The 18204-nt window shown below is 40.8% G+C and overlaps 1 protein-coding gene across 1 annotated transcript; it reads right to left on the bottom strand.

The window, feature by feature from the left end:
* Positions 1–13288: 13288 nt before the first annotated feature.
* On the bottom strand, positions 13289–18065 carry LOC115403802 (syntaxin-19-like). Its single transcript, XM_030112811.1, has 5 exons — positions 17873–18065; positions 15554–15836; positions 15195–15431; positions 14225–14437; positions 13289–13993 (listed from the first exon to the last, which is right to left on the bottom strand). Exons 2-5 carry the CDS (start codon positions 15773–15775, stop codon positions 13757–13759), a joined length of 909 nt encoding a protein of 302 aa, XP_029968671.1. The 5' UTR covers positions 15776–15836; positions 17873–18065; the 3' UTR covers positions 13289–13756.
* Between the last annotated feature and the right edge of the window lie 139 nt (positions 18066–18204).

Genomic DNA, 18204 nt, shown 5'->3' with positions numbered 1-18204 from the left:
ACCTCGTCTTAATTTTCTTCTTCCTTGAGCTTTAACTGTAAGTCTTTTAATTCCATGGTTTACACGTCTCCCTGTTAAAATCTGGCAAGTTTACAAAGAAAATAATATATTAAATCTTCACTTACACACACTTTAGCTAATGCATGGAATGTGGCATCGCAGAAATAATAGTCAATGCTGCCAACGAGTGAAGCCTTTTAATTTTAATTTGCTGCCTATTTATTCTTGTGCTGTGTGGTTTTTCTGTGAGTAGTTTGCATATTTTCTCCGTGAATGTTTTTCTCCTCATGCTCCTGCTTCCTGGCACCATTCCGATACCGTCCCAGCTGAATCAGGGGTCCTACATTTAACACTTGTTAGTGCTGATCTTTGCGTTTAGTCCCTATGGTGGACTGAAGGGCGTGCTTAGCCAATCGCCAACCATCAGCTTCCTCGTCAGCTTTGAGAATTGAAAACACGAATGCCACCAACAGATGAAAATTAAAAAATCTGCTCCCGTGTGATCTGTACCTTGTTTCTGTTATTGAGAAAAATACACTCAGTAAAATTGTTATGTTGATATAGAGAAGGGAACTCACAAGAACCTGTCTTAAATATGAATGTAAGCTTCAAACACACCTGTCATTGCATGAAATATGCGTGTTGATGGTGCAGACGCCGACTGTGACTCACATCCTGAGTACTCCTGAGAGCCTCAACACACGTCAAGATCAGGATGTGTTGGTCTCCGGTGTGAGAATACACAAAAACCGAACCATGGCAACTTATCGCTTTGTTGTTGGAAACCCAGAAGCGATACAGTCTCCGCTAACCTGTTGAGACGGCAACAGTAACCGCCGCCGCGCAATCGGCGCGACCGCAACTTATCAACAACCGTCATGATGAATGTCGTGTTGGACTATCTGAGCCGGAGTCACACTGCGAGGGACACGGCGGGATTCCTGACAAGATGGATTAGATCGCTACCTGGTTCCTGATGTCAACTGTGAAGAAAAGCAAGACTGACTCCGCAGCAGCGCCTTAAAACCATTATCTGAAGAATGTCGCTGCATTGGAAAACCAGCTGTCCCAAAGTCAAAATGTCCGATGAGAATTTATGAGGACTATTCAGATCGGAAATTTTAGACGCGCAACTGTGGCAGCTGTGTTATTTTGATGTCTTGCGCTGATGTCTGCGCACATTTCCGTGCGTGGAATCGGTAGGTATTGGTTTCATCCAGCGTCGGTAGAACCTGCATCAGACGGGGCGGGGTGTGAGTGGAGATGTTCATTTTGTGGAGAAGTGTGTCTAAGAGGCGGTATTCAGTAGGCACAGCTGCTTCTGCTTTGGTTTAGAAGCACATCAGGGGTGCAAGTCTGGCTCTGAATGTATAGGCAGATTAAAAAAAAAAAAGAGAGAGAAAAGTTTCACTTCTAGTAATCATGAAGTGAACAAAAAATACAAGTGAATCGTTCTTGGCGGAGACATTTCTTGCTGAATTAGCCAGTGGTGGGGTTCTGTGACAACTTTTTTTTGTATCAGACTTGAAGTTGGTCAGCATCTTAAAAGTACACCTTTATCTTTTTATGTTTACTTTCAAGCTTCCAGTATTCTGGGAGTGCTTACATCCATAAGTTATAATATCGGTATAATTATATGCTGCCAGTGAGCCTTTCACCACTTCCTTGTCCACTTAAGAAAAAGTTGTTAAATTTGAAAGGCTGTTTCTTAGTTCTAGATGTTCAGACAATCCAAAAAATTCACTCTCCTGAACTTTAAGGAGGGGTCAGGATTTGGCAGGTCCCATCAGAATGGACCCTGAAGGTCTGGGCTCCTCATGATCCTTCTCGATTGATTTCTCACTCTCTTACTCACACTTTTCTCTGAACGTCCGCGGAGCCCCCAGAAACTGAAACATCCTTTCAGGCCCATCTCCGTTCATCCCTCTGGTGGTTTGGCTCGCCGAGCTGAGAGAGCCGTGTCGGATATGGGCTGCGTGTGTGAACGCTTGGGTGTTTTTTGCATGCTTTGTTTTATATTTCATTACAACTATAAGCACAATTAGTTCAGGAAACGTCTCTTCTCTTTAATGGTTCAATCAAGTATGGCTGATTAAGTGATAGAATTATTATTATTATTATTATTATGATTATTATTATTATTATTTTGCACCACTATATTTATATCGGTAATATGCTTGTGCAACAAGTTTTGTCAGGTATTTACTAAAGTAGGAGTCAATAACAAGACAAAAGACTTTGTAATTACATGTGACGGATTATTAAAAACAGTGGGAGGCTCACTTTTAAGTACAACTCTTTCATGCTGGCATCCTGACATGTTTCTGCCTTCCTTTTCTCTTTTCTTCTCCCACCTCCACCAGATTAAAAGTCTCCGGCTCTCAAACGCTCCTCGCCGCTGCCGCCTTCCCTTTATTGCATTTCCTCAACCTGCTCTCTTCACCGAACACAGCAGCTTCAGTAATAGCTCCTCTGTCATCTGGTGGATTCCCTCCCTTTTCCAGTGCCATGCCTCCAGACTGAATAGCAATTTAAATGCAGTTCACTTCACATTTATTTGAAATCTCATTAACTGGATATAAAGACCCAAAGAAATGGGTTGTAAATAGAATATCTTGGCCACGTGGTCAAAGGGAAAATTTATTCATGATTAGCCTTTTTTTTTTTTTTCCGCCTCTTTTCCCAGCACGGAGTTCAGTGAATGTCTGTAAAGTGTCAGCAGTCATTTTCAGGGCGAAGCCCGGTATCTCCTCTAAATACACTCCATTTAAAGTGACACAAGAGGCCGATCGCAGACTGAGAAAAATGGGGCGCGCCATGAAAAAGAAAATTCAATGATTTTTCTCCTTCAACGACATCCATTCTGACAAGCGTGGAGGAGAAATGGTTTCAGGATAACTTCAAATAAATCAGGCAAATTAAAGGAATAAATTATCAAGGTTATTGGGGATAAACTAATTTACTTTCCACTCTGTACAATGTAGTCTGTAGGAGTGATGAGAGGACTGAAAATTCACTCCACTGTTTCACTAAGATCATGCTTCATTTTTGCTTTTGTTACAAGAAAAAAGAACTAAATAAAACCCATTTTATTTGCTTTTTAGCTGCCTAATGTTTTACACCAACATTAACAGATGATTCAACTTGCTCTATGAGAGTAGAACGACGACAGAAAGGTTGTACTCAAATACAAACGTTTCTAAAATATATTTAAATAGAACTGCGAAGTTTACCTTCCTAAAACTACTTTATTTCACCAGCATTATGAAGTAATATATACCTATTTTCTGATTGAAGAATCTACATTCAACACACATTTCTCAGATTAGCAATACAGTAAATACATAAATGTTTAATTTGCTTTGTAAACAGTTTATCTCTGCTAACACAATGGCAATGAAAAGGTTTTAAATGATTCAAATTCTGAGCAATTTAAAAGTTGCAAAGTACTTTTAAGTAGTGCATATAATGCTCAAGTATAAGGAAACAGCTGAGTTTAAATATTCATGAAATGACATGTTTCTATTATAATATGAAATACATAAAATATATAAAGAACACCACTAAATTACAAGTCCACTACCATCAATAGAGGATTCTTTTCTCGTTTTATGTGCAATTAAAAAACTGTGGCATTGTGAAACATCTTGTCTGGATTTAGTAAGTTTGCACACAACAGTGTGATGACGGAGTTAATGGAGTTGTAGTTTAGTTTGTGTTTGTTTGTTACTGTAAAATTTTTTTCAGTTTTAACCACTGCCCATTTATTGGATTTTTAGAGGAGAAACACAAGGAAAAAATGAGTTTCTATTGTGTGCTGGAAACCTGCTTTTATATTTACAGATTTTGTTGAATCATCACTTTAAAAGTTTTTCTCAAATTTAAAGGAAACGGCAACATTTTTCCAGTTTCTTTTCTTTAACTAGTTCAAGATACAAACAGATCAGTCGTCATTATATACAAAGTTGAATTTCAGAGTGTTAGCAGATTTGAAAGTTGTGGTTTGCATTTAAGAGGTGTAGTTAAATCATTTGGGGGAAAAAGATGTGGAAAGAATAACTGTAAAAACTATATTAGTCATCTTCTACTGTAGAACAGTTACTCCTCAGCTTCTGGAAAAAGCATCAGAAGGATCCAGTCCTAAAGTCTGACTGTGGCCGGTTTCTGGTGCTGTATGTACCCCGAGCTCTCTGGAGCCTCATCTCCCTGACGAAGAGTGCTGATAAATAAATGATTGGCCGATTTTGGGAAGATCGTGTCTCTGACGTGACGCGCTCCACACAGAGGCTGTTCTCGCCGTTCTAAATCACCGTGTCTCAGTGTGTGATGTATACGCTCTGGCTTCGCGACGGTAGACGTTCAACACGTTCACGTTCACTGCAGCACTTCGCCGGGGGCCGTCAGACGGAGGGCAGAGGGATGTGTGGGTCTAATGAGACTCTGGCCAGTAGTCAGGAGCTTTATGAAGTCCCTGAGGTGAGTCCCGGACCGGGCCCAAACCTCGGTAATCCATAACCCGGTGACACTTACGACTGTTGGCGGCTCGACTTTCTCGCTGAAGCCTTCAAAGCTCATTTCACTCAGAACAGAAACAACACACTGCAGGGATTAGAATCAGATTAATCAATTCTATTGCTTGGAGAGTCCTTAAAGCCATAAAATAAAAAGCTAACACTATGATGCTAAATCCTTGAAATAAAAATTGATCCAGTCAATCAAGTATTGAAGGTTTTTCTCTGATGCTGTATAGTGTAGCCTTCCACAGTCTCTTCAAAAGCTGTTATTATTTGCAGAAAATATTTCATGAGTTCATCCACAATGCCTGCCGGACATCTTGGTTCTGGCTTCATGCTTTTTGATACTGATTTGACGTGAAGTTTTGTCATAAATGGTCTACCTGGATCTGTTTCACATTACAGTGGAGGACACTGCATGAAGACATGAAAGAAAACTCGTGAAAAATTCTAATTTGACACCAAGAAAAAAAAAAAAAAACCCTCTCTGCTTCTACTGTATACAATACACCCTCTGTGTCAGGGGGATTTACACGACAGACACCACAGATGTAAGAAAGAAAACACAGATGTCATATTTCCTTGGAAAGTGTTTGGATTTTTCTTTAACGTAAGCAGACCGAATATATCATTGTTTTACACTTACTTGAGCGACTCATCGCCGATTTCATGTCAAAACTGAAGTGATATTTAAATGATCTCAGCCTATGTTTGGATCAGTCAGAACACAAACTGTTTTCTCGGAGTCAAAACAAATAGGAAAAAAAAGAAGTGTTTGTAGAGGAGCTGAGTTAGTTTGGAGTCTAAATACACCCAAAAGCATGCAAGCGGTTTGGTATTTTCACAATCTGACCAATAGACCCGACATCACTCTTCACTTTTGATTATGATGGCAGAAATTGTGCTGAATGCACTTACCGCGCCCGAGTTCAGCCACGCGACCGTTCCCCCACACGGTTATCCAATAGAGTAAATAACATTACCCCGCTTACAGAGGGGAATCTAATCACTTTCTGCATAGTTTGATGACAAGGTGGAGTCCATGGAGTCAAGATCATATTACTTATTACACAGACGGGCCCTGACCGAGACAACATCGGCTCGATGGGTCTTAATCGCCTGTGTGCTGTTTCACAAGGTCAAGGAGGGGTGTGTGTCTATATGTGTGTGTGTGTGTCGTTTGATTTAGTAAATGATAGTATCGTAGAAATAACTGTTTGTGTGAAATGAACACAAATGCAGGAGTCGGTCGGGACGGAAAGAGCAGCTGTCCGGCGTGTCGCGACTGACACGTCTCATCCGGCGGCGGCGTTGTGTGTGCTCATGTCTGGATGTGTGTGTGTGTGTGTGTGTGTGCGCGCGCGCGCCCGTGAGACCGAATGTGTTTGCCCTCTTATTACAGAGAGGATTAACCATCAGGGAGGCTCGCGGCTCCCTCTGAACCCACGGAGCAGTAAAACAAGGCAGCGTCCTCAGAGACATGTTTTATTCACCCACGTCTCGGTTAATTTTCGCCTCTCCTCTGTCACTGATGTGTGTGTATCAGCTGTGCCCCAGCCGGCCCTCCCACTGTTCACCTTTTATTGTTGTGCACATCAATCAATACTCAACAGAGAGAGGATGCTATCGGGGCCGGGGTAATAGCGCATCGACGAAGCACTGAAAGAAGGTGTTTGCCTTGTTTGAGACCATTAACAGCTGAAATATTCACAAGTGGAGTTTCCAGCCTGAGGGGAGCTGTTTTACTAGTTTGTAGACATAATAGGAGTGAAAGCATGCAAGAGATTATTATAACTCCTGGATATCAGCTCCCTCTGCTGGCCAATTCCTCTTTTCCTGAACAAGATCCGGATTAACAGCAGGTATAAATGTGCTCTCTCACACAAAGCTGGCATAGAAGCAGAACTGATGGGAAGGAAAAAACCCCCAACAGTTTATATTAATCAAACAGTAGGAATGAATATGACATAATTACATTTAAACATTTTATTATTTTGAAAGTGAAAATAATAGAGTGAAATTACACCTCGTATGTTTTCTATCTGAATCAGAGTTCCTTATAAATCCACTCAAATGTTGGTGTTTCATTCTGCAGTGAAGTGGCTGCTGTGTTTATGAACCTTGGAGGATCATCTGATGAAATTCTCATTTCCTATGTTTAGCTTAAGAAATGGGGGAATCAAATCTACAATGCAGGCTGAGCGCCTGCTTCATTCACTGCCTGTGATTGACGGGATAATTGCGGGTTCTGTTCACAGCTGCAGCTGTGGGCCGTGAGCCTGTATCACCAGCGCTCCCACATCTTCCCATATCACGCACATCTGCCAATATTCCTCTGGAAAAAGAAAATTCTGTTGGAAAAATTCAGTTTTGTGAAGTCCAAATGAAGTCCACAGTTGGCGAAATAAAATTGGAAATGATGATAAATAAAGACTGATACAGAGATCAAGTGATGGGGAAGTGATACAAGGCGGGGGTCACAGCTTTCCTCTTCTGTCATCGCAGCACAAAACGATGGCCAGCAGCAGGAATACTGTGGGACGCTGAGCAGACGCATGCCAAAACTTTCCTCCTCTTTTGTATTACTGCAGTCGAACATGTGGAGATCCACCCAAATGTCAAAAAGAATGAAAACATCTTTTTAAGCCCGTGCAGCAGCTCCACACAGATGTGTCCATCCCCCTTTCATTCTGTCTGGACGGGATCTTCACAGATTTCCTCACATAAGGAAATCAGGGACTGACCTTCCCAAAGCTCTTATTACTCAAACACATACATCAGCCTGACAGAAAATTTAAGTTGGGACATTTATCCTTCGGTGGGAAATAAATAACGGTAAACTTTTGACATTAGCTGGGTTTATAGATCCGGGGTTATAATAAAAAAAAAAAAAGCAACAGGGAGTCAAAAGCCGAGCCGGTATTTTCTAAGTACTCTTGTGACTTTGTTTTTGCATCAATAAATGCACAAAGTAACTTGGAGGAGGCAAATCTTACATTTCTGTTTAGTCTGGAGAGCAGTTGTTGAATTAAACTTCCAAAATGAGCTTACTGTTACATTCTGAACAATATTTCAGTTTCAGTTAAAGTGTGTTTACAGTAGATTTTGGAGAATAAATATATTTTCATTACAGTTCATGAATATCTGCATGTATATATTTTATTTCATCGCCCTCTAGTGGCTGTAATGCTTACTGCAGTGTGAAGGTGAAAGTCACAAATCAGCCATAACATTATGACTACTTGCTCTCTTTATTTGCTTCTTAAAGCAGCTCTGAGCCTTGGCAGTAAAGACTCCACTGGACCTCTGAAGGCCTGCTGTGGGCTTGTTGAGCTGCGATCAGCCCTGGCTGGCTATTATCACCTCGATGAAAGACTGCTTTTCTTTAGTTACATCTGCAGGCCTGAATTATTCCTCAAGAGCTGCAATTTGTGGGAGGATTTGTCAGACTTATCTAACAATCACAGTATGGTCCTCGTCAAACTCCCCCAAATGCTTAAAGTTGTCCATATTCCCCACTTAAATTAAAGACATTTTAAGATTGCAATATGAATTTACAGCCTCATTTGCCTCCCACATGATAAAGTTACTGTTTTTCCCAGTTCACCAGTCCGTAGTAACACAGTCATGGCTGAGCAGTGTACTGTAGATGAAACAAAGTGGAGAAGTTGCTGTGGGTCTGGTGGTTGAGCAGGTTGTCCCGTAATGTCAAGGTCGACAGCAACTCTGTCACCACTGGTGTGTGTGTCTGCACGTGTCTCAAAAGACCGATTCTACCATCTTCCAATAAGACCACAAACACAATTTCAGAGGACTCAAAACTTTCACGCAGTTTTAAAAACCTAAAAGAATTTAGACATGCTGTTATTTTTTTGTTTCTGCCAGTAGAAATTTACTGTACAGCCTCTTTGTGATTTATCGGTTTCTGAGGCTCCTGATATTCCCCCCCTTCAGAGTTTGATGGGTGTGATAAAACCAGGCCGTAAAGCAATGTCAGCTCCCCATAACCACAGCTGGCGTTACTCACAGGAGAACTGTTCTGATGCTCCACAGGCGTTTGGAGGGAATCGCTGGGATCCCGGTTGTGACAGATGAGCCAGGAGATACGTACACAACATAGTCATATAGTCTTCGTAGCAATCCTGTCATACAGAATTCTCACATTTCTCATTTTCGTTGTAAAATGAAATGTGACTGATGGGCTTTAAAAGCAGTTTTACTTTATCAGATGTGGAACAAGTGAAAACCTGGAAACTCGCATAATTAAAGGCAGTAAGTCAGTGATACGCTGCACAGATTCTGTTTTATATCTAAGAGCGTCCACATGTTTTGGAAGATAAGAAAATTGTATCTTATTTTTTCAACCCAAATTCCCATAAGTACAATACGATTTTCAACAGTTTTTTTTTAGACACACTTCTGTTTTTCTATATGTCAATAAAACCAATAGCCTGTGTCCCAAGCTTTAGTGTTTATGGAGTAATGCCCTGACAAATTAAATAAATTACTGAAAACTCCAATAAACTTCCACAGATGTAATGTTGCTTGAAAGTAGCTTTTTTTTTTTCTTTTGCATATTTTTCCCAATATAGAAATGTGGTAAGTGGAATCTAATAAACCCATCAGGAGAAGGAAACAGTGCTTTGGGATACTGCATGTCTGATGTAAATATAACTCTGGTTTTTAAAAAGTAGTTGCTCCATCTTAGTTAGAACTGAATATATGCAAAATGGATCGCAGAGAACTTCCCTAGGTCTCCAAGGGTTATTAAACAAATGTCAACTCAGACAAGCATGAAAGAAAACAGCTGAGATAAAGTATCAACATGCAGACAGCAGCTCAAAGGTAAGCTCATGCTAATTTCAGGACTGACCTCGGCTAATGCTAAAGCTAACAGCTGCCTCATGGAGCAGAATGAATAAATGAGGAGCTCATAAAATCTTCTGGAACTCTGCAATAACATGGACTTGTGCGTGCATCTATTTTGTATCGTGATTTCTTGCTTTTTTTTTAAATATTTGGATAAAGTTTATAAAGATTAAGAGAAGAAAACAAACCATTCGGTGTGTTGAAGCAGGGAGGAGAGAGGATCTCCAGGACAAGGGCTGCAAACATCTAACCTTTGACTACTGTTCTCGCAGAGCTTTCAGAAAATGCAGTCTGATGGTAAACAAAAGTCTTCCTGGAAGAAAAGCCTGTCTGCCTTTCTGTCTGATGTCCGGAGGTTAATGAAGTGAACGGCCTGCTGGTATCATGGAGTGTTTATGTTAACCGCAGAACTGTTAGCTGAGGTCTGCAGACACGCTTTGGAAAGAAAAGAAAAAAAATCTTCATAGTTTCTCTTTACAGCTTTGCCATCTTCTTTTCTTTCAACCTTTTGTGGTGATGACTCCAAATATGCTGCACATTTTTGTGCTTTGACAGTTCAGTCTGTGAACTCCCCAGAGGAGAACGTCTCAAGTAGAGGTACCAGGAAACCTTGAGCTGCTTCTGAGGACTGAAGAGGGGATGTCTTTTCTTTTCTTTTTCAAAGTAATTGATCCAAAGCTCGTCTGTGCTATAAATATAAATGTTTTTGATTTGGATTATGACAGACATTAATTTAATCATCATAAAACATCAAAAGGAACTGTTGAACAGAACTACTTCAGGATGAAAATACCAGAGTTTTTTTTTCAGTGTAATGAGAAAGGAGTTGATGTTCAAGTGACGTTTTAGCGGAAAAGCGATTTAAGTCTGTGATTATCTCTTTTTTAATTGAAAAAAGCATGAAAGAGTTGAGTTCTCTAATTTTGTGAGAGTTATTGATGCAGAACAAATGATGAAGAGAGTTCAACACTAAACCGGTTTGTGCTTAAAAAGGCTGAATACTGTGAGGACTGACGCATCAGCAGGTCAGAGCAGAATATTGATAAAATCACCATCCCCTCTTATCTTTCATTGCAAAATACATTTCTCCCAAAACAAAAAAGCACAAAAAAAAATCCCCTCAATCAAACATAGAAAATGTGATGCTTTAAAATTTTAGATTTAGGATGAATAAAGTGACTATGTTGAACTTTTAACACAGACTATCCTACAGTGGGGGTAAAACAACAGCTTGCTCACTATTGAAATCATTATGGTCTAAAAATGATGGAGGCCTTTAGTTTTGGAAGACATTGCAGTCGGTATGAAAATTCTACCTCACTAACTTAACTATTACCAGTGTTACCTCTTCATGTTCATTAATGGTAAATCAATTTCACTTATGTAGAGCTTTACCTGCCGCTTGAGCAGTCACCAAAGTGCTTTACATTGTTAATCACATCCACCCATTCACACACCAGTGGATGTAGACACCAGTGCACGCCGCTCAGTCATAGATAGGGAATCAAACCTGCAACCTTCTGATTGAGAGATGCCTCAGATGTCACGAAAGACCAGCCAGTGTTTCCTTCAATCTGAGAAGAAGCTTACAAGATGTTTTATTTCACCTGAACCGGCATGAGCCACAAAAATTAGGGGTGGACGACTGTGCCTGCGTGTAAATACTAAAATTCATGAAGACATTCACACTTACTCACGTGCGTCTTTTTCAACCATGAAACAAAAAACAGAAGTATGTGAAGGAAAAAAAAATTCTGCATGGAGCTCAACACAGGAAAAAGGCCCGCTGCAGGTTTGAATGCAAACTCCTCGCTAGAATATGAGCGCACTAACCACTGTGCAGCCTCTGACCTATTTATGAGCCTAAATCTCTTCTGAAATGTTCGTGTTCTTTCGGAAATGCGAGGACTGCAGGACCGTTTCCTCATTTGTATTCGATGAAAGTCCCTACAAGCAAATGTGATGCAGCCTGCTTTCTGTTTTCCGAGATGTCCAAATACAAATAATTTGTCATCAATCTTTAATTACTAAAGGTCATTAATCATTCAGTTAATTGATAATTGCAATTAGGTATTCATTATTACAGAGACACCTGTAATGTTGCTTTAATCATCCATCTGGCCATTTGATGAAGTGTCTGGGATTAGTGGTTTAAATAAATTAATAACATTTGGTGAAGTAATTTGGTGGTTTTCCTGTCCAATTAGTTTTCCTTTTGAGTACAATCAAACATTAAAAGGTGCAAATTTTTTCCCTCAAAATAAAGCAAATAAAAGGAGCATCTACTAGAAACATGTTTGTTAAAGTGTCTGTGTAATTGTGCATTTTGGTGTGGGTGTGCATGCGTGTGTGTAAAGCGGAAATGTTTTCTTGACGACATCAAGGTGATTTGCTCAAAAAGCCTGTTTCATACTGATTTCAAATAATGTGAAGATATTTTGAAAAAAAAAAAACCTTACATTTTCTGTTAGTCGCTGCTCCTCTTTTAATATCACAGTTCATGAATCACACACATAAAAGAAAAATCAGCTTCATATGAAAAGAATGTGAGAATCTTTACTTGAAATCAAAGTAAAAAAAAAAAAAAAGAGGAATAAAAGGCCTCTGCCTCCGTTGTGCTTCCAGGCAGCTGTTTCTGCAGACAGGGACTGAAGTAACGCCGTTCGGTGAGGCGATGGCACATCTTTGGGCAATAACCCATTTTTAACTGGTAATTATCTGGGTGAACACTGGATGGCATTGTTGCTGTTCAGGAACTCCTCAATTTGTTCCTTACTTTTCCTCACCAAGTCCAAGTGGAGAGGTATCAGCTATGCCTTTAACCCTATTCTTGGGTTTTTTGCATTCATTTTTTAATATTTGAAACCTGAGGGAGCTATGTAGGTAAATGAATTAAAAGCAACAGTGACAAGTAGTGTTTTCTCGGGTGTCACGGGAAGACTTTATATATTTGGGAAGGTCTAACTTCTAAAAGGTACCTGAAGACATGAATGCGAGACGCTTTCTCTTGCCGAGTTGTGTGTTCATATACTTTCAGTAAACACGAGTATGTTATCCAAACAGGCGGCTATAACCTGGGTCCTCTTCCCTTCTGCTGTGTTTACACTCTGTTCCCTGTTGGAACATGGGACAACTCTCCTGGAGTAGTAGACAAACCAGATTTTCCGGCCTGTCGTTAACGCTCCCGGATCACCCGCGCTTTGCCTCGGACACCAGACACCACGGGTCACCGGCTCTCCGAGGAACAGCGCTGTCGCCGCCGATCGGCTGGGAGTTTTCAAGCTCCTCCTCTGCGGACGTATTACTCACTGTTTCCTTTGTCATTACACCAGTGGGATGATGAGCTGGTAATTGTGACTTAAAGTTAAGAAAAAGGGAATGATTACCTGTCAGCAGCTGTGAATCTGCTGCATCTGTTTATCACATACATGTAGTCATTTATTCTACGCTGTCATTTCTGCTCCTTTAATTATGTGAAAAAAGTAGACGTGTTCATCATTTTTTTCTTCATCAACAAGGAAATCGTTCAAATAGAATTGTGTAAGAAGTGGAATTACACAAGTTCAAGTTGCAAAATACATATAAAAATGGAATATTTCCTGGATTAAAATCTCCTATCTTTTAAATGGGTTCATCCACTTCTCATTGTGACAAAACGCTCATTGCTCAGTGTTTTTCTGAACTTTTTTATTCATTCTTTAAAAAAAATACTTTTTTTTATTGAAAATGATCAGACTTTGAAATGATAATTAGACTAACTGTAAAAAAAAAAAAAAAAATTAATGTTGATTAAAATGTGGACCAGAAATGAAATGCCATGGCTCAATATCTCACTGACAATAAAACTGTATTTAATATGATAAGCTCAGGAGGAAATAAAAGAATAAAGTCAATTTCAATGTGCATCCATTAATAAAATCCCCCTCATCAACTGGAGGTCTTGTGGCAGGAAAAGAAAAATCTGAGGCAGTTCTTTTTTTTTTTTAACAAACGGTGAAAATACCAGTGTTGCTGATGCAGCATTGTCGACGGCCTCTCCTTGTTTGTGACCTCTGTCAGATGACAGTGAAGGACTCCAATAAGCAACGGTGTTAACAGTGAGCAGCGTTCGCCGAACTGTCTCTTCCAATAGCGGTCGCCTCACATCCTCTGGAAAGAAACAAGTGCCTCCCATACCAATTCTGCCCCCTTCCCCCCTAATTGTTTTCAATGCTCCACTGAATCCGTCTTCGCCGTCGCTCCGTTCAGCAGCAGACTCTGCAGTCCCATTACCTTCTCTTTAATGGTACTTAAAACCCGGGGTCCGCTCCCAACAGGTAACTTTTGAAGAAAAAAAAAAAATCCTCATTTGGAATAAATACCGCCATGTGTTTTTATAAACAGCATCTCCAGGGTGGGCAGCAGCAGCAGCACAGCTGTCGGAGTGGGTTCTTCTTTTTGTAGCGAGCCGCCAGCTTGAACTTCTCGTTGGTCGCAGCCACGTAGTCCTGCGTCCTCTCCACGTTGGTCTGGATGTGTTCGATGTTGGCCCCCTGCTCCTCCACCAGCAGAAAAATGTCCATGAAGAGGTCCTTCAGCTCCTTCATGTTGTTTTCCAGGTTCAGCAGCTCCTGGTGGAGTGATAGGAAATGAAAACTCGGATTACTGGGTGGTGTGAGAAGATGATCGACAGATTGAAATACATTTCAGTATGGGGTTATAATTTACACATGGACAGGAGATTGAACTCATGCAGTGATGAAATCTGCATGTTTTGTGGACATTAGCCGAAATAAATAGATTTTCCTTGAATTAGGTTCATTCTTTATCTTCTGAGTGTCTTGGCTGGTTGCGACTCTCACCTTGTGTCGCTGTTCGATCTCGGATAGCTGCGACCGTGTGATTCTGGCGTCGTTGGGCAGGTTCTCGTTGAACACCTCCCAATTTCCCGTGGCGAACATCTCGTTCACCTCCTCCTCCGTCACATCCCTTCCCTGCACCTCCAGCTGCCGGATAATGAAGTGCTTACAGCGCTCCTGCTTGGTCAGCAGACCTTCATTATACTGGCACATTACCTGGAAATAATTACAGCAAAAAGAGAGAATAAAAAAAGAGGGCGGGAGAAGGGAAATGAGGAATGAGAAGGCATTTGAGTTTCATCCTTTTTTTTTTTTTTTTTTTTTGCATAAACATAATTTGGCTGTGGCGTCTTCATCCTCTGCTAAAGAGTGCACAGTAAATTTACTCTACATCTTAACATGGGAATACACTCAAAGACTATAGCATTGGTATTATATGACTCCTGCATGAAAACATACCGATAAATCACATGCTTCGTGCCGCAGTATCTCATTTTGACTATATTATCATAACTTCCAAGTGGAGGATTTTATAAGAAACCACCAAATGTCCTTCATGTGTCCTTGGAACGGGGTTTCTTCTGCCATATGTCTGCTCTGTCTTGTCGCTGGAGTGTGTTTGTCTCTTCAGCTCCACTCAGACCTTGGACACTTCTTCCTCTCTCACATCAGACGACCCCCCCACTCCTACCAGCCTGCTGCAGTTCCAATAAAACCCTTCTCACCCACTGATCGGACCAGCACTCTCCTTCACACCACTGCCATTTATTATCATATGTCCTTTTTTGTGTGACATTTTACAATGGCTGGCTCAGACATTGCCCCTCATGGATAAATAATAATCCGCAGTTTGAGCATGTTGACCTGAGCGGAATAACTAAAACTGTTGTCTACTAAGACAAAAAAAAAAAAAAAAAAGCATGAATGTGGTAGTTTCAGGTTTTAAAGCATATCGGAGGATCACTCTTCTGACCTCATGGAATTTACGGCACAGTGCTGCATGCTGGGAACGCTGTATCCTGGTGGTGACGGCCGCGGGTCCCTGCTGCTCCTCCGTTTGCTGGGCCTGTTTTGAAAGGGCGTCCAGGCGACGGTTGAGGCTCTCGGCCTGGAGCTTGATGTCTCGTGTTATGCTGCTTTCTTTCTTCATCACGCTGAAACGACGCATCGTGGCCACCAGCGTCTTCTGCTGCTGGGTGAACTTGAGGACCTGGTTGTAGTTGAAACCGGACAAAACAGATACAGTCGTCATTAAACTGTAAAAACTATGTAAACAAATGAACGAAACAAGCTTCTTTTGCTTTGTATGCTAATCTTCCTGTTTCATGTTACCTCTGTTTCCAGCACGGTGATGTCGTCTCGGATTTGCTGAGCCTCGGACAGGAAGTTTTCAATGACCGGCTCCTCCTCGAACACCACGGCCTGCGGCGAGATGACCCCGACCGCCACCGAGTCGTCATCGTCACCCTCCGCTGGGAAAGGATTAATGCTTTCACTGGGATCCGCAGCAAACTCCTGAGCCTTCTGCTGCAGCTCCTGCAGCCGGTCTCTCATCGCGGAGAAGCCCTTTCTTCAGGATGCAGCGTTGGAATGGTACGTACAGACCTTACGATCGCTGAGGAGAGAGGCGGCAGAAGAAAGTCACTCAGCAGTTCCTTCTGGAACGTTGGACTAAATTAAAAATGTCATCAGCAGACTTTGATGGAGCAAAAGAAAAAAACATTCACATGTGTAGTTTTGCTTAAACTTGAATGAGATTTACACCTTAAACTACTGTTTATAGGCCCACAGTTTCAGAATTTTTGTTGCCAAACAAGTTCTATTAAAAAAAAAAAAAAAAAAAAAAGTTAGTTGATATTTTAATGTATTGGGCTCCATAAATCAATCAGGTAAAGTAAATCAAAAGCCTTCCAGAGTGCTGTAAAAATGTAAAAGTAACTAGTTCTCAAAATAGTTTTGAGAAGAGTAATTGAGAATTGATTGACTTTCTACTGTAACTGAATAAAATTTAAGCAATATAACAGCTCCGTTGTGAAATGCATTCACACAAATTTATTTTTCTATCGACCGGGATTTTTTTCTTTTAATTTTATAAGTTATATTTTATTACCAAATGTAATAGTAAATTTGATTGGTGGTATTTTTCTTTAATTAAAGCTACTGCTTTTATTGGTAATTTAAACTTCCATCATAATATACCTGTATAGGAAGCAGATGTGTTTTCAGGCCTGGTGTGTCCGGTGTAAATCAGTGTCTAATGAGGACTTCTTGAATCATTTCGACTTCCGTACTGTCATGAGCATAACTAATGAGCCGTGTCTGACAGAGGTGTATTTTTAGCCGGGTGGAAAAAAAACAACCAAACACGAGAAAAACAAGCAGAAAGTTTATCTACGACGTTAGTCAAAGTGACTCCATTTCATTTTCCCATGAGAACCGAGTTGTTTGTGCTCAACGGAAAAACTAAAAATGAAACACGGGGACGCTGTCGCTGAGCTGTCACATGTTAAAAGATGACGAGTCAAGAAAGAGTGACCTTCGTGAATAAATTTTCTAAGACATAAAACTGGTGGAAAAACAATATTTCAAAACTAAATGTTTTAGGTGTGGAAATTAAAAAAAAAAAAAAAATGTCTTCACAATTAGTGAGGCGAGGAAAGTATTTACTGCCCGGGATTTTAATTTCTGCCTGCTGATTTCTGCCAAGACTGAGGAAAACAAGTAGGTGTGTATGATTAAAACCAGAAGTTTTTGAATCAGATTCCTTTGACTGCTCTTGACAAGTGAACTCAACCACAAATTTCCATGCATTCAAGCGGCCATGCCAAAAAAAATCTGAAACTGACTTAGCAACATAGGGATTTGGGTTTTAGAGGCCGTAACATAATCTTCTGCGAGCACATGATTGTGTGGGGCGGGGAACAGAGTGTTTGGCTGCTGAGAAATGGAGCATTTCAAATCACAGACTATCCCGTTTCTGGATAGATTTCAAACAGGAAAGATCCTGTTCTGTGTGCGTGTGTATGTTTGTGTGTGTGTGTGTGTGTGTTGTAACTATTACAAACTTCTCAGAGCTGGAAGAATGTGAAAAGTATCTTGTGGGCTGAACTCTCTCCCTTTTTCCTCTCTTTCTCTCTCTTAACCGCTCAACGCAGGAGAGCCGATTTGAGAGAGAGAGAGAGAGAGAGAGAGAAAGGAAAGGCTGAAAGGATTTGTGAGCACATTCTCGCCAAGTTTAACATGAAAACCTGGAAGAAAGTGGAGCATGGTTCATGAAGGAGTCCAGCTTGTCTCCATTGTAGAAATGCTTTGAGCTCGAAATCCAGCAAATATTTTCTTCCTGCCATTCATCTGCTTCCTCATCTGTGTTTCTTAGAGGAACTCATTTGTTGACATTCTTTTCCAATGCAGGTAGGAAGGTGGGGCTTCTCACGTTTTGTACATTTTTAAAGTCAAAAGTTTACTTGTTGTTTCTAACTTTTTAACTTTATCAAGATTAACTGATTTCACTTAAACTCATGGCGTTGTGTAAGGCCCTGGTTTTCCTTCCCCCCCCCCCCCTAACTAAAGCAGAAATGCCATTGTTTTGTGAAACAAAGACTTGACAAATGCTTTTATATGTCTCAGTGCATGAAAGAATGTGTCTTTTACCTTAATGAAGTTCATTTTCCATCAGGGCTTGTTCGGTTGGGATTCCCACAGAGACCAGGAATGTAGTCCAGAACAAACATGATCAGATATCACCCGGTCATTGTCGGCTCTCCGTTCCTCCACCTGATGCTGATCCACCTGAACAGTTATGCCATCAGCTGTTAAACAGGAGAGTTACACTCACGAGCGGGGAAAGTTTTCAGGAAGTCTGGATTAGTCTGTTCCAAGCACCTCCTCTTCCTCCGGAGCAGGAGCCTGATGGGGCCAATCGGAACGGAGGAGGGCTGAGGGCTATTTGCTTATGAAAAGAGCCGAGAGGTCTGAGAGGTGAC

Source organism: Salarias fasciatus, chromosome 16, assembly GCF_902148845.1.
Source record: "Salarias fasciatus chromosome 16, fSalaFa1.1, whole genome shotgun sequence".
NCBI classification, from domain to species: domain Eukaryota; kingdom Metazoa; phylum Chordata; class Actinopteri; order Blenniiformes; family Blenniidae; genus Salarias; species Salarias fasciatus.
Note: the sequence above shows the minus strand (reverse complement) of the source record. Positions and strands in the feature narration are given on the sequence as shown.